Source organism: Lissotriton vulgaris, chromosome 1_1 (genome assembly GCF_964263255.1).
Source record: "Lissotriton vulgaris chromosome 1_1, aLisVul1.2, whole genome shotgun sequence".
Taxonomy (NCBI): Eukaryota; Metazoa; Chordata; class Amphibia; order Caudata; family Salamandridae; genus Lissotriton; species Lissotriton vulgaris.
In genome coordinates, this window is record NC_141685.1 from 482,986,793 (window position 1) to 483,004,493 (window position 17,701).

Here is a 17,701-nt window from a genome sequence, read left to right on the forward strand (position 1 = left end):
TGCATCCTCTTTGTCTCTTTCCTGTAATCTGTGATCTGGTCTAAAGTTATAACTAGATAGATCTAACAGAATTTGGGGTGCTGAGAGTTGTTTGTCACTTATGATAGATGACGCTTCACCAGTAAAACAGCCTTTAAGGAATTGAGAGCTCATTTTGCGCTCACCGAGGGTGGATGGAAAGTTTTATTCTGCCCGCAGAATTGGTGGAATTCTCAGCACTCCACATTACTCTTTAAGGTGGAGTTGGGCCAAATAAGCCAATTGTCGTATGGCGGAATTTTTCTCCCTTGAGGATCCAAATTTGGCGTCCCCCTTGCCCAATTTTCTGAGGCGGACAGCCAAGGTCAGAGGGTTGCCTTTCGAGTAGATTTTCTGCCGCTCAAGTAGATTTTCCACTCAAGTGGCAGCAAAATCAGCTTGAATGTCCATTCATGGTCCCATCCGCACTGATTTTTTAGCACTGCTCATGCTACTGGCATATTTTTGGCTCGTTTGTGAAACTCTGCTGAATTTCACAGAGTTTTTATGTAACTTCGCAAAATTCCACAGAGTGAAACTCCATGAGTTCCGCTCAGCCATGATGTTCACCCCATCTCAGAATGCTACATTCTTACTAGTTTGCCTCCCAGTTAGAGCTCCAGGCAGTTGGTGATAATGCATATATTGCTTTTCCATGATTCATTCAAGATGGTCATAAGGAGGTGGAGGTTCTGTAAGTAGTTCGCCATAGGCGTTAGCTTATAAGCACATTTTTGAATGTTGAGGAACTGTTCAGCTAGGCTCCAGGCATAATAAGATTGCCTAATCCCTTACAAAATTCTTTATTTTCAAAAATTATTAGTGAAACGATATATGTAAAACCAACCTTTCTACTAATAATTATTTGCTTATTTCTTCTTTTGTAGTCTTTTTTAGAAGTAAATATGAGCCCTGGATATGCATTTAATGGTGGAGTGAAAAACTGGTTAATCATGTTGTATATGATATAACATTTGCACTGATATAATTTAAGTGGCGGTGATTTTTTTTTTAAAGGAATCTAATAGTTGTGAAAAACAGTTGGATTCAAATCATGACTCATACAATGAGAATTGAGGATGTTTATACTCACAAATTACACACAGTACATAGCCAGTGTAGGATTTAGAGGTAAATCAACACTGCTCTCAATTATTCCAATGCATGCGAGAGGTTTTCTCGCTTTTGGCCCCACTGAAAGACTTAATGAAGTGAGAAAAGGTCTGATGTGTAGGCAATCTTGGGTAGAAAATGTGATTCTTGCCAAAAGACAAGGTTCTCCTTAGAATATTTACAAGACATGTTCCCTACATTTAGGAACACTCATCTCACTTATCTCCTAGCCACTGTAATTACCACCTAGAAGTGCCCCTCTGAGGTGACTTGGTTAGATCAACAGTCTTGCATATAAAATGTCCAATCCAGAATTTGTCAGTTATATAAGATCTTTTGATATCGTGACCTTACAAGAAACATGGCAAGTAGAGCCCCCGCATTTGCATGGCTTTCTACGTTTTTTCACAAGTGCGGTGAGAATAGCAAAATATGGTCATCTTCAAGGGGGACTAGCGACTTATGTTTTGGCCACAAGTGCCTATGAGATCAAGGAACTTAGACCAATTACTCCTAATCTAAAGATAATAAATCTGTTCACCTCGAAATAAGGCAAGAAGGGATCAAACTTAATCTTAATCAATGCCTATATCCATCCAAAAAGGAAAGGAAAGGTAGTAAAAGAAGTATGTAAATACGTGGAGGAAATTATAAACGAAACACCGACAATGGATGTTATGATCACCGGGGATTTCAATCTTAATTTGATGGGAACCTCAACATATGATGAGAATCATTTTCAAAATATAGCCTGGAATATACCGCACTAAGTAACTTCAGAAATATCCAAATACTCCAAGTTAGATAAGCAGGCGTTAGAGAATCTATAGTCGTATAACATTAGAGCACTAAATGGGAGATTCAGCGGAGACACTCCACCAGCGTGCACGTTTCACTCAACAAGATTCAGTAAAATATTGGATTATACTTTTATGTCTCTATCCTTATTTCGAACTAGCTTAAGTGCTGGTCTTGCACAGCCTCTTGTTTTGATAATTCTAATTTTTACTGGTTACCGTGCTCTCGGGAATCACTTCCCTCCTGGAGTGTATTCAATAACTGGTAGGTAGCAGTTCCAAGAACCGTAGATCTGTCTCCCAAGGCACAGGTTTAATGCTGAAACGTTCCGCTTAAGTTCATAAATTACTGTGGTTCAACTCAAAAATTGATAATAAATGGCTCCTTTATTTCATTTCTTTTTTCTTGATCCTCTATCCTTATTTCATCATATCGCCTCATTTCAAATAGGGGAAAAAGCTGATAGCGATCACCGCCCTCAGGAAATCATACTAAATATCAGCAAGCCTAAATTTGAGCAATCCCTGGCACCTAAAGATTCAATTTATACCGTCAACTATAAAAGGTTTAAGTACTCGGCAGTGAATGAGGGATGTCTGCAAGAAATGGCGAAGTTGCACTTTGATGGAAGAATTGGAGTAAGCGAAGTTGAGAAATGGGAGAGTTTTATAACAACAATGGCAGTCTTCTCCACAACTCCAACGCTCCAAAAGAGACAGATTGACGGCAACATGACTTATTTTTCAAAAGAACATAGAGTGAAGATAAAACGTACAAAAAAATGTATCTTTCAAACAAAATATTTTGACCATAGGTCTGCTAATTGATAAAGCCCAAACTACTAAAATGCCAATCCACTTGTGCTTTATTGACTATAAGGCGGCTTTTGACCGTATTAATCGGAATCTTCTATGGACTAAATTGAAGAGGTGGGGAATACCAGGGCCATTGCTAGACCTGCTGATTAACCTGCATAGTGAGACATGGATACAGGTGAAGCTGGGTGACGGTTCTCACTTGTCTAGACGTATCCCAACCAATAAGGGTCTAAACAGGGATGTGTTTTGGCCCCAACGCTTTTTAACTTGTTCTTAGGAGACATTATTCTGATTCTTAACAATTGCAATTCTCACGCACTGAAACTAGGAGGTCAAATACTGCCAACGCTACTCTATGCAGATGACATAGTTCTAATCAGTCATACAAAAATAGGGCTGCAAAATCTTGTGGATGCCACACAGAGGGATGTATGACATTACAACGCATGCTTTTACCACGCATGCCTTTACAACGCGGTTTTTACAATGCATGCCTTTACAACGCATAGTGCTTTGGGGCGCTGGATAGTGAATAGTTTAATTTACTATTCCAACTCCAATCCCCGTGGATAGTAGGGAAGGTGTTGGATAGTACATTAAACCTATTCCCTATCCTAGAGCGCCCCCCAGCGCAATGCGTTGTAATGGTTGGCGTTGTAAAAGTTGCGTCGTAATGGTAGTGCGTTGTAAAAGTTTCGTTGTAAAGGTTGTTTACCCACACAGAGGTACTCTGATGGAAACGAATTGATGATAAATCTGGAGAAGACACAAACAATGTCAATTAACAAGAAAGGGAAATTTACACATGGTTGGTTTTGGAAAAACAACCGTACAGAAGATACAACAGTGTATAAGTATCTAGGAATTAAAATTGACAATAGTGGCCAGTTTACTATTCAGAAAGCCAGCATCAGAGGAAAAGGCATTGCAATAGCAATTTCCCTAAAAAAATTAAATAGCAGACTTACCAGTCCAACTCTTTTACCCCTGGCACAAGTTATACGAGCCAAACTGCTGCCCACAATCACTTATGGGAGTGAAGTACAGAGAGGAAGAGACGCAGCAATTCTGGATAAAACTGTGACAGCTGCATATAGGATCAACTTCAGCCTGCCAAAATATACTTCCCCGGCTCAACTCAGGCTAGAGTTTGGGGGCCATAAACAGTCTCTGGCAAGACAGGGGGCCTACATAACTACGTGGGACAAAGTCCGGAAGGCAAAAAAGGGAACCTTAAACTGCTACTTATGGTCAGAACTAGAGCGGAATCCAGCTTCGCCATCCGCTAATTATTTGAAAAACAGCCTGGCGAACCTAGGGCTATAGGAGCTGTGGAATACCCCTACTAATCATGCTGCGATCAAAAGATTAGTAAAGAAAACAATAAAACATCTTTCATGGATTGAAGATAAGGCGCTTGTTGCCAAGAGGTCACATAGGTGGATCATCCTAAACTCCTACTCTAAACAAGGTCAACAGAGCTATCTTGATTTGGGGTACTCAAGAACTACAAAATTGAAGTTTTTAAAGTATAGATTGGGCCTGTTACCTTGCATATGCCATCTCCCAAACTGGCTTAAGGATAATGGGGGATCCCTCTGTCGTTTATGTGGCATGGCATCTAAGGACATGCCACATTTGCTGTGCTCCTGCGAGAAACTGATGGAGGAAAGGAAACGTTTGTTGAGATTCCAATTTAACAAGCGAGGAATATGTTCACAAAGACATGCAGTTCTTGCCTGTTTTGAACCCAACGACCCGTAGTTGAACTGTAGCTTGGTGAAGTTTATGAAGGTGGTGGAAAAAAAGATGCAGAAACTTGACCCTTCATTATGCTTCTAGAGGTTTTTAAATCAAGCTGAATTATTAACGTTGTTTAAAAAGTATTAAATCTATGAAGGTGGCGGAAAAGAGAATGTCGGAATTCGACCCTTCGCTAAGCTCTTAGAGGACATTAAAATCAAACTGAATCTTATTTAACAATATTTGTTAACATGTATTAACCTCATGATTTTAAATAGGAAATGTGAAATATAACATATATTTTTATGTAGATGTAATTTTATGGGTGTGGGGGGAAATGTATTGTGTGTAGAAGACATTTTTTTAATGGAGAAATTGCAATGGTTTTAATTAACTATGCAAATAAAATGTACTTACTTACTTACTTACTGTATCCGGGGACTCCTGGGAGTAGTGCAGTTCCATGATAAGCATGCATTTGCAGTTGGCATTTCAGTCAGAGACGTTAGATTGCTTCATTACTAATGACTGTGGTAAGGAAGAGCTGGAGTTGGAGTAATTAATTCACTCTGTAATAAGTACTCGGTCATGACCACTTCACCACAGGGCTGTGAGCTTGTCATTGGGTTTCCGCATCCAAGCAAGGAGCAATTCCAATATTCACCTTGCACTACAGAGTTTCTAAATGTGCTGATACGGAATATCTGAGGAAAATAATCAGTCCATAGTTGGCTGTCAAGTGGCCCATGTCATTCCCTTCACCTCCAGCCACTCCTGACATTTTAGTCACATCCATTTGAATTCTGACATTGTTTTGGTTTCCCGCTTACATGTAGGACCCTACAAGCCCCAGCATGCAAAGTGCTGCTGGTAAAGCGCATCTATTGAATGAAGGACTCCATGAAACATAGGACCGCTGGTCAGCGATGGCCATCGGCTAGAAGCGGGGGGCTCCAGCTTGCTCCATGACCATTCTCTCATCATGCCCACACTTTGAGTCATCTCAGACAGAGCTGACTAATGGAACTGGTCACCTCCAGGGAAAATCAGATTACACAGATTTGAACAGGCCATTACAAAAATGTAAACCTCTGACCATTTCATTGTCATCCTAGTACCAAATACCCGGTTGTGAACTATTTCCATGTAACACATGAAACGATCATCGCTGCAGTTGTACACTGATGTTGTTTTTCAGGGAACACTTTAGGAAATCAGTGAAAGATTTTAACAATTTGAATCTTTAACACTGTTCTTGTCTTGCGAGCCACTTACTTATATCTCTATATTTAACACAAACCATAAATGTTTCCATTTTAGGTGAAGACTGGTCAAAACAAACAAAAAATTGTTACTTATTTTGAAAAATCTTTTTTATATTGTTATGTAACATGAATAAGCAAATTATTTTTTGGAATGTGTTGATTTTTATACAGAAAGCTTTGCTTATTTCTTTTGCAGTCGAAAGCCCTCATACCTCTTCAAACTGAAGCTCATCCTGAAACTAAGCAGAGAGTGCTGACCAACTACATGTTCCCTCAACAGCCCCGCTGTGATGAAGGTAGCCTGCCACCATTAACTGCAGAAAGTGTCTGCATTCTAACAGTTATGCCACCACACAGCTGGACCACATATTTGTATAAATATAGCAAAGCATGATGACATTCCATTACCTGCTTGTCATACAAGCACTGCAGACCAATTTATTTAAAATGCAAATTCAATCATTGCCTCTTAATCAAGTTAATAATGTTATGAGTGTATCTCTGCCCCACATTTAAGTGTCAGTGTTTTGAGTAGCTGAGTGGTCAGTTAACTAGTATCTGAAAAAGCAGTTTAATTGCCTGGTGCACCCCATAAAAGCAGTCAATGTCTCACTATTGATTAATAGTCAGTAATTTAATGTATGACTTCCTCCCAGATATCTCTCCTCACAAGATGTAGGTACCCGTACAGAGTATGTCACATTCTATGGTCGCCTGAAGGTATTGGTGGGTTCAGTGCATCCTCACTGGCTTAAAATGGAAATGCCAACTGAAGATCATAAAACATGCTGTTTCCTATTTGTAGAGAAGAAAAATTGATTCCCACCTCCGTCCATATTCCATGCAAAGAAAAGCAATCTCAAGCACCAGTAAATAATCAATTCCTTTGCATTCAATCTTCTTATGTTCTTAATTCATAATTTAATGGTCAGCGTATCTTTGTAGCTTCCACCACACACTTGTGAACAGGTGTTTCATCTCTGGACATTAGTATTTCCTTAGACTTCAACAGGGCTGAGGATAGAAGAGTTTCTCAGACCATAAACTCAATGTTGAAATGAGCTCAAAGGTATGGACTCGGACAGGAGAGTACTCCAGACTTCGTACCGCGAGGAGCCCTTTTGGCGTTCTATGGGGCGGCCTTAGGCATGTGCAAGCTGTGCACCAGCACAGGTCCACCAAACCCCAGGGGCCACCATGCCAATATATATCCTTAATATAATAATCCTCTGAGGATGGATACATATTTGCTTGGGATTGCATATTTGCAGGGATTTGGCGGCCTCCGGCTCTGTTCCACTTCCAAACACTGTGAACCCCCCCCCCCCTCTTCACTTGCCTCCGCACTCTGCCCCGCCCGGACCCCCTCTTCCGGGGCCCCCTACCTACGCTCCCTGCCCAGGGCCGCCATGAGCCTAGAGCTGCTCCTGGCATTCTGTCGTATTCCATACCAAGTCCGAATCCTTCCCATGCCAGATCTATGATCCACCTCGAAAAGTGAGGGGCCAAGATCACTCCTGGTGCTTTCGAGAAGCTTACAAAATATTTGTATCTCCTTAAGCCTTAGGGAGCGTCTCCAATTTTGAACGAGGGCTGCAATAGCAGCATAATTAACATAATGTAACTTATTGGACCCACTGTTTTTCTGTATACAGGATGTCAAATTAGTTTAACGTTTGATAAAGCCTTTGCATTTTTTCACATTTCCATTCTGCTAAAGGGACGTTATGGTTTTCTATGTGGATCATAAGATGGACCTGCATCCTAAAAGAACTTTCTAAATTCCTCGATAAAAATCTCAAGTTGAAGAAGCAATATGCATGGGCTCCAGAATCGATAACACCACTGAAATTTGCCAGTTGTGGTTAGCGATGTAACTATAACCCTACCTCCTATCTCAGTGCACTTCCAAAGAGCTCATCATGAGCTTCAACATTACATCACAGATTACATCTCAAATGACATAATCAGTTACATCACATATTTTCAAATAGTTGAAAAATAAGTTGAATATTTCATCTTGCATCATGGAGTAAAGTGGATGGAGCACCACTCCCACCTGTGCAGGAGGCTGTATCTCAGAACAGTGCACGTGGAGTCCATTAAATATGTTTATTGCCCCAAGGTAATACCGCTCAAGGGACTACTTTCTTGAGATTTGTTCTGCATTATTTGGGGGACTTTGTAAGAATGTGAAGCGCATAAAAATGCAGTGTGTGTTAGAAAAAGTTTTATTCTAATATTATTTTTCAAATACAAATATAGATTTCCAGTCAGACAGTGACAGCTTTAACCCTCAATTATGGGAGGAGCAGCGGCAGCAACGCATGACTGTGGCCTTCGAATTTGAAGACAAGAAGGAAGAAGAAGAAGGTCCTGGGAAAGTGAAGGTAACTCTCTCTGTAGACTATAGAACAGTTTTGTGTAGTGGAGAGGTGTGGTGCAGCAGCCAGGGCAGCTGCCTTTGGAGCACAGGGTTCACGGTTTGATCCCCGGCAGCACAGCTCAGCACCATGTGACTCTGGGCAATAGCTCACTTAATTTCCACGATGGCCCCCAGCCCTTGAGACCCATAAGGGTGAGTAGTTTGGGCTTTACAAATACTTATTTACAATTATTTTTTTTTATTTTTGTCACTACAATCTTAAAATACAGGGTACGGTGTGCAGTTCCTGAAGCAACAAGTGTGCTTTTTGAATGGCAGTTCATGCCCTACCTTTGTGCAACCTGCAGAATCTATACAACAGTATACACTACTTACAGGAAATATACTCACACAGACTGGCACACACATACGGCTGTTTACAGACCAGTGTAGTTGTAAATGTTTTACTGTATTGCTATGCATGTTGCTCTCGCCTCGTTTCCACATGCTTTATAGAGAGCAGAAATAGGGTAGATGAGTGACTGCCCTCAGCAAAACACACCACGAAAAGAACTCAACACACTCTTGATAAACCACCACTGGGTGGGCCACATTCTCATATTTTGATGGTCTGATATACCAAGCACTATGGCAAGTAGCTAATAATTCACTTTTCGGCTTAACTAAGGGATACTTTCCAAGGGAAAGAGGCTCCCCACTCTTCACTAGGTATTTCACATCTGGAAAGGCCACGCACATACATGTTTTACTTTCTCCTACATCTTGTTTTGCTTTTGTCAGGTTCAGCCTGTAACCCCTGTGGCCCCCCCCTCTTTCAGTTATCAAGCCCATCTGGTGGCCCTCATCTTTCAACCCACAGGCACAAGACTAAGAGGGAGATTTGCAAACATTTTGCGCTGGCTTAGCACCACAAAAGTGATGCTAACCAGTGCAAAATGTTTTCTTTTACTGTTTACTGGAGAGCACCCTTAAAGTCGCGCATAGCAGCGCAAAGCACAGTTTTGGATTACATAGCACCAAGGGGCGTTACATGGGTGGCACATGGGCGTTCCCATGCAACCACTCATGCCTTTTGACGCAAAACCGTATTTACAAAGATTTGTAGACATAACTTTGCCCGAAAAGTTAACGCCCCTTCAAGGGAGGTGCTAACAGGTGAAATGAAAGCATTTCTCCATGCTTTTCCGACTTTGCATGTGTGCTGCACTGTGTAGCACGCATACAAAGTGGGAAAGCTTTGCATCGTGTCCTTCCTGTACAAAACCTATGCAAGAAGCATGCACACACCCTAGCGCTATGGTGAGTGCTTGGCTCATGGCTGCTGAAATCAGCGCTGGCGCAACAGAAAGGAAGTGAGCCATATCTCTGAAGAAATGACGCTCTCCTGCTTCCTCCCTGTCGCACAATGCAGCACAGCCTCACGAGGGCTGCGCTGCGTTGCGCATATTTTTTGAAAATCTCCCCCTATGTCTTTGCGCATCTCTTTCCTTTCGAACAGACTGACAGTCATCTTCATATTTAACCTTTCTTCGCAGAGTGTCTTGCATTGGCATCCAGGTGTATCCAGGTATAGGACTGAGAATCTACAGGCATTTTCCAAGTACATCTTTTCTCTTTGCCCCATAATGGCTCAGGGCCTAATTCCTTGTTCCTTGATGTTCATCCCAAACCTACGCTTTCTTTAAACCTTTCTCTCCTCCAGGAGTTATATTTCTCTACTCTACTCTAGCACCAGCACTTTAGCACATAGAGTGCCGGATACACCCTATTTTGTTGCCATCAGGTCACTTCAGATGGATTTCAGAGAGCACATTTCCTGCCTGCCTGCATCCAGTGCATGGTGCAGGCCTCTCCTCAGTCGCTCCTGAACGGTCTCTAATTGACAGTTATCGTGGCCTCCTATAACCATTGCTAGGCATGGACTGCTCCTCAGGTGCTTTTGGCTGGACTGTATAGTGCATATATCCAGAATTCCTGTACCCAGGGCAGGTAATGGGCGGCTCCTCTGCCATTCATAGGCGCATCCAATATGCATTTATCTGTTTGTCTATAATCAGTGCTTGGCATGGTCTGCACCTCTGTCACTACTAGTTGAGACCTATGAACATCTAACCATATTTTAGAGCATTCTGTAAGCTGTTCCCCTGTTGGCCCTGGATTCTGGATTCTGTACTTGGGATTTATCATGGCTGTCTGTAACAAGTTTATGTCAGGGGTGACCCCCATGTTACTCCTAGGTGGGTCTTAGTAAGTCTGATATCCCCCTGGTCCTGACTACTCTTGATGACAAAGAAGTGAATGTTGTTTACAAGCTGCACATTAGGCCATAGCCTCAACTTGTGCCTCCCGACGTTTGTTTGTCTTGTTTGGTGTTCTTTGTGGGACTGCTTGCCTGATTTGCCTTGGATATGTGTAATGAGTGCATTGATTTGAATTCCCCTGCACCTCCTCAGTAGACCCTAGATAGAATTTTCTTTGGCCTTTTTTTCCTAGTTATGCCTGTATAAGCTCACTTTGTCACTTCTACAACAGACTAATTAGATCATTTATGGTAGCTGAGTGTATCCACTGCATGCCATGAGACTGTTCCTCAATCGCTCCTTGATGGAACTAATATATAATTTATGGAGGCCTACTTTAGCTGCCCATGACCTCCTCTTCTTTCTTCTCTTACAGTTGGCCCTCTTGAGCTTGTACTCTGGTTTCAATTAACCGATTTACTCCTGCAGGCTGCTTATGGTTTTTTCTTTTGTTGTCACTAAAATCATGTTTTATTTCTGATTCTCTGCTATGCATGCCTGCGAGTTATTCCTCATCACCTCTGTAGTAACTGTGCTTTTGAGATAACTTAGCTTTGTGACTGTAATAAATGGAAACTTGTGGACCCTTTCTTCACAGATTCCAGGAACATATTTTAATCAGAAACCAAGGAAGAGACATAAGCAAATATTAAAAATGAACCAGGTGGTAGTGGACAGATGATTCCCCCACCATCACTAGAAGCAGGGGGAGGTAGAAGAGAATCAATCGGGATGTTGGTGAACAAATAGAGGAGACGCGGCAACACAACCATTTTGACGATCGCTCTGCAATCAGCAAGTGAAAGCGGCAACCTATTCCATCTGTCCACCTGCTGCTCCAATTTTATGCATGCCCTGCCATAATTTTCCTTGACCTCAAGATCACTTCACTGGATTTGTGGGTAGTCCATGCTGGGGGATGTTGCTTGGCCGTGAGTGGTATAGTAATCGATTTATCCCAATTGATCTGCAGTCCCGAAAAAAGACCAAATCGTATATATTCCCTCAACACTTCCTCCAAATATTGACCCGGCTCACTTAAAAATAGTACCATGTCATCAGCATAGAGCGATATGCCAACCGGCCAATGTAAAAAATTTAGTGCTGCTTTCCTGTGACGCTGGCGAATGACACATGCCAACGACTTGAGGGCCAGTGCAAATAGTAGCGGTGATAGTGGGCATCCCTGGCGAGTGCGCCTGTGAATTTTAAATGGACGGGACGTCAGTCCTCCAACCCGCACTAGTGCTGAGGGATCAGCGTATAATAGCTGCACCCATCGAGAAATAATGGCGGGAATCCCCTTCTTCTCAATATATGGAGCATATATTTCCATTCAATGAAATTGAACGCCTTCGCAGCGTCCTACAGAACCGCGGCAGGAGGCAGCTCAGGATCTAAAACATGAAACATAGCGAAGATCGTTCTCAAATTATAAGATGTTGATCTTTCCAGGATGAAGCCAGACTGATCTGGGAGAACCAAAGTGGGCATTAAGGGCTGTAGTCTAGTAGCTAATATCTTTGCCAAGATCTTGGCATCAAGATTTATTAACGGCAGCTGTTGATAAGATTCGCAGACGTCAGGGGTTTTGTCCTTTTTTTAACAGTGTAATAATCAATGCCTGATGAAGAGTCGACGGCAATAAGCCAGATTCATGTGCCACCGCATACATCTCAAGTATGTGGGTGGTAACAAAATCTATGTAAGCTTTTTAGAATTCGGCCCATCCGGGGCTGGTGCATTCTGATTGGGTATTGACTGTATAGCCGCTTTGATATCTGCCTCGTCAATGGGTTGATCTAAGTATTGACGATGATGGTTTGATAGCCAGGTGCATGGTATGTCTGTCAAATCACGATGTACAGAGATCAAGGTAGAAGTCGCGAAACTTCTCCACTATTGCCCTTGGTGCGTGGTGGGCCACCCCTTGGGTGTATGTGATTCTAGTAATGCGGTGATAGTCCTCCTGCACTTATATTTTTGCGGCCAGATTACGGGACGGGCGACCACCCTCTCCATTAGCATGTGCAACTCGTCTGTGCGCTATATAGCGAATCTCAGATTCCGCCAATGAATCACTGTTGTAACAGGTTGTGAGTGCCTGCTAATCAGGACTGGGGGTGAGTGTATATTGTTGTTCGGTTGCCGCCAGCTTGTGCTCAACCTGCGCTAGTTGCCCATGGATATTGTTTAAAATATCGGCCGTGGTGCTGATGCAAACTCCTCTGATGGTAACTTTAAAGGCCTCCTATAGCGTGGCCGTACTGTCCACTGTGCCTATGTTAATGTCAAAATATTGGTCCATGGCCGTCCGCATTGCATCATTATAGAGATGATCGAATAGTGCCTGCACCCGAAAGCGCCATGTGTAGGGTCGGGGCTCATTGGACTCTATTTTAAATGTAAGTAGCACTGTATATAGTATCCCCAGAGTACTGCATCCTCTTTGTATAAATCATTGGGGATTCTATCTGGTCTAGGGGCACGGGCCGAAGTGCAAGAGCAAATTGATTCTTGCGTTTCTTCTATAGAAAAAGAAAGACCTCCACCCTCATTACAGAGCACCTCACCTCGTCCCTGAGGTAGTTCCTCATCTATAGTGTCTCTTGACTCATAGAGGGAGCCAAAATGTGCTACCCACTCCTCAGGCTGGACTGTATACTGTAGGGCTCGTCAATTCCCCTTAAGCTAGTATGCCGCTTTGCTCCAGAAGCTCTTAGAATCTTTAGCTCACAGTGCATTCCGTAGGGCAGAGCACAGGGAGCCCTCCGACTACTTCTTCGCAGATTCAATTGGCCTCTTATACTTAGCTCTTCAGGACGCTACCTCAGTACGTGATTTTTGCTTCACTGCCCTTAATAGTGCCTCTTTGTGAAGCCTACAATCCGTATTGTACCAGGCACCCTGCTGAGCTGACCTCTGGCGTGCACTATTACCTTCCTTCTTCTGAAGATTGCACGATTGACCTAACATTTCCCTTATCTCATTATATAATAACTCATGGTGGTGGCAATAGTTTATATAGTAAACAATGAATGTGGGTAGCTGTGATATGTGTTGAGGGAGCGTACAACTGTTCGTCAGGTGCTGTTAGTATTTTCAACAGTAGATGGCTCATCAATTGCATCTTTAAACCCTTGGCTGCGTCGAACGTTCAGCTCCAGTGCTGAACTTTCGAAAAATGGGTGGGGCAGCGCTGGCCAACGGACGTGCGCAGCACTACCAAGGTAGTGCACGCGACGACCTTTGGCTGACGGCAGCAGCCAACGGGTTAAAGTATGAAAATTGCTCATCTTGTTCTTAATGGGATATCAATCCAGCTCCTTAAATCAAAACCTGAAAATGATTGGGTTAGAATGGATTTTTTTGTTGCAACTACTTTTTTGATTTTGGGAATCGTTCTCTAAGGTGCCTGATCACATTTGCTTTTACCGCTTTGAATATGAAGAATGCAGACTTTAAAGAAAAGCATTGTTTGAAGTGAGAGTCATTTGAGTTTAATGGGTGTTAATAAGTGTTGAGATTATATGGTCAAAAAATCATGAAGTGCATCATGCAGAGAGGCTGTCCAGGAAGCAGGAAAGCAAGCCTCGACATCATCGGTATCTGCATAACGTATTTGAGATCTTTCTTGAAAATTAGCCGCTTAGTGGATTTGATGAGTCTTAATTGCTGTTAAGGAACTTTTGACCAAATATTTTATATGGATAGTTGGTTTAGTTTGTTAATTAGGACGAAACCTAAAGATTTGTCATTTTTTATTAATTTCGATGAATGACTTGCTGTTTTAAATTCTGAAAATCATCGCGGGAGTGCTTTTCATCATCAGAGCTTAATATCAGGAATTACATTTAAATCAGATGCAGTTTCACATTTCATTGAGACGATCAGTTTTGTAATTTTCAATGGAAGTCCTTTATGTTTTTCATTTGTGTTCTTAAGGATGTTCATGCAAGTCTACATGCTGGTTAGATGTTAGTAAGAGAAACCCAGAGTATCTAAGAATTTCCCAGGAAGTTCAAGATATAATTTAGATAGGAAGGGTTCAGTACTTATGCAGCAGGGATTCTTCTGGGACCCCTAATGGTATTTTCACAGTGCGCATTTTTGTGATTTATTTTCACAATCTGGTTTCATTAAGGTAGCAGTGAATTGAAGGTCTAAATAACCATCTCAACAAAACTGAAATGTGAGAAGAGAATGTTCATCAATAAGCTATTGTTAACCATATTAAACACGGCAGAAAAGTCAAACAGTTATAGCGGACAGGTTGTATTCTTGCTAGCATTTGGTAGGCATCAAATGAAATGTGTGTAGTTGTTTCACGGCTGTATCCTCAGGAAAACACGACTAGCAGCTGTTCAGAGACTATTTTCATTCATGAATGTGTTAAGCTCTTTGCTACACTACACTCTTCTCCAGGATTTCCACTAAAAAAGTACACCAAATAATTTAAGATAGTTTGCAAAGCAAAGCAGTTAGGGACAACTTTAGGCTTTGAGTAATGGATTGATGAGTCTCTGATTCAGAAAAGTGTGAACAATGCCTTGGTAAGTGGGTGCATATATAATGTTCCTTCAAGGGGAAGTATGGAGGCGATTGGTAATTTAGGTAGGTTAAAGGTATCTAGTCCATAACTATTGTTACAATTTATATCGGTCAGGTGGAGGGTATCACAAATGTATTTTAATTGCTCTTGTCGTCAAAGACTTTGGCTAGATCATGACAGTGATTGTCAAGGAATTGAGTAGTTATGCAGGCAGGAGGTCACTGCTCTACTCCTGGGAGCCTTTGAGCCAACGAAGTTCAACATAATTAGTCAAACGCTTAATATTCCTGTGCTCTTAATTACAGCACTATGAAGCTTCATGACGTTATAAACAAGCACAAGCAGATCGTAAGGTTAGAGAGAAATCATTGTTTTTGGTCAAATATCCTGTTTGCAAAGTTTAACTTTTGTAAGTTTAATCATGCAGTTTCCTGTGAATGAGTGGTTGTTAAATGACCTGTAAAACAGAATAGGGCTGTGAGAGAAGTGTTTTACTGTTTAGGTTACCCTCAATGTCTATGGTTGTGATAGCACCATCTCACTTGGCATTCCCAACCTAAGATGGTGGCTGCAGCATTTGTGCATCGATCCATGGAGTCAGGATTCTGATGCCCCGGTGCCATGCAAGCACTTCATGCCAGGCACTGGCCTCTAAATAGAATACCTCTGGGCAGGAATGGCAGATGCATCAACTGCTGTGAAACTACCTTACTGTCCCAGAAGAGTAAAAGGCTTGGTCATGGTATTGTTTTTCACAACTAGGAGATTTAGGTGGTAACAGAGAGTTATGGTGGTACCAGTGAGCCACATAGTGGCACCAACATACACTTTGGAGAGCTGCAGTTTACAGCATCACCTTTATGGAGAAAACCTGGGACTGCTGAAGCGCACCGGAATATCCTATGGAGTTTAGTGGGTGAGGAGGTAATCACAATGCAGTCTGCTCACTGTTAAAGTGGCATCACACCATTTCTTTGGCATTAAATAGGCATGACATTTCTGCAGCTGTGCTCCTCCCACTGATACCTTTAAATTATTTTTATCTGGCGGTGTAATTTATCATTTAATTAATAAGAAAAATGTTGAGCCTTTAATATGAAATTAGTCACGTACAGTAAGGTAAGGGAGCATGAGTCTTCTTCTTTCAGGACCTTGGTGGGCCAAACAGTGGGAGACCAAAAGCTCTCCGGTTCATGCGATTCCATCACCCTAATGCATATCGCTGACATTGCTAGTAGTGTGGAGTTCTTAATTGATTTCAATATAATGTGAAATTCACCTTAGGTACACCCTGATAGGAAGACACACTAAGGATCCATCATTCTACTTAGTTGACATAGTACTTTGGATTCCATTGATCAGTGGCAAATTTGATGTACTTGGCACCATACTGAAGGGACCTATCAGGAATCAGTTTTACAGAGGGGTTAGATTGTGGAAGCAAGGAGCTAGCTTTAGCTGTTCTGAGACATGACATGGATTTAAGGGAATGTTGACTGAATCAGGCGCAAGCCACAACAGCAAGGGGCAGAAACACGTTGACATGCCACTAAGGATCTGCATCAATCAGAGTCTGAAGTGCTTTGCTTTTATTGAAGCGACAAAGAGGTATCAATAAACACTGTAAAACCCAGCCCTCCCTACTACACTTTTTTTAAGGACCCGTTTATCTTACCCACAGGGAGGTATACTCCCAAACTCTCTTAGAGTGCTCAAGGAGTAGGCAGACCTTCAGAATATCACTGTGACAAGGGGCCTTAAGATGACGAGGGCCTTTGTTTTTTTCAGGGCATCTCCCAAGAGAGTCACAATTTTCTAAGTACCCTTGCCTTCATTTCTACGTTGCACAGCGGATACCTCGTTCTAGTGTCAGATACTTTTTCGGTTTGCTATTTATGCTAGGGAGGGTGAACACTGACACTCAAAGTGTAACTTTCCGCCTCTTGAGTGTATGGGTTTTCAAAAGACATGTCATTTCATATCACATAACGACATATGTGCCAACAACTAGCACACATATAATGCTACACATCTCTGTACAGATGTACATAAATAGATTTCAATTGATTTACAGTTCTGGACATCTTATATAAATTCATATAAATTCTACATGCTGTTTGCAGAGCTGAAAGGTAGACATTATTAATGGAAAAACCCTGCGTTATTATTTCAAATTCTTTCATGTTGTACTCAGGCAGCGAAGCCAAACATGTATTGTCAAGTACACTATTGGAAATGGCCACAGCAATAATTATGCTTGCCTGTGTTCCCAAATCTGACACGCTGGTATTTAAATAGCAAGGAAAGTACTGCAGTTGCTACAGTAACAGTTCTCCTGCAGTGGAATGCAGAATTAATTTTATCGCCTTTGCAATGGAACATTAAATGTTTCTATTGTGATCTCCCAGATGCTATTTTCACGTGCTACAATAACAAACACACATGAGTTTATTCGTTAACTAATTTATGTATGTTGGTGGAAACTTTAAATATTTTTCTTGCCAGCAATTAAATGTGTGTTTTTGGTACTTGAGGTAGCCTTTTGCTCTTATAAATACGTTGAACTTGATACAGAATGTAACACAATACCATTTAATCTGAAAGACCCATTTAATATTCGATGGAGTGGGAGCCTCTGAACCCCAACCTTTTAACTTGTTATTATTATTATTTCTGTCCTCATTCACCAGCGAATAGCTGCTTCAACT

At 41.7% G+C, this 17,701-nt stretch overlaps 1 protein-coding gene across 1 annotated transcript in view; it reads left to right on the forward strand.

Moving 5' to 3' along the window:
- Nucleotides 1-17,701, forward strand: part of LRRC7 (leucine rich repeat containing 7) — a 1,701,172-nt gene that overhangs the window by 1,267,822 nt on the left and 415,649 nt on the right. The window contains exons 14-15 of the mRNA XM_086936257.1: nucleotides 5,952-6,051; nucleotides 8,021-8,145. Coding sequence (XP_086792383.1) covers nucleotides 5,952-6,051; nucleotides 8,021-8,145 — 225 coding nt within the window. The remainder of the gene's footprint in view (nucleotides 1-5,951; nucleotides 6,052-8,020; nucleotides 8,146-17,701) is intronic.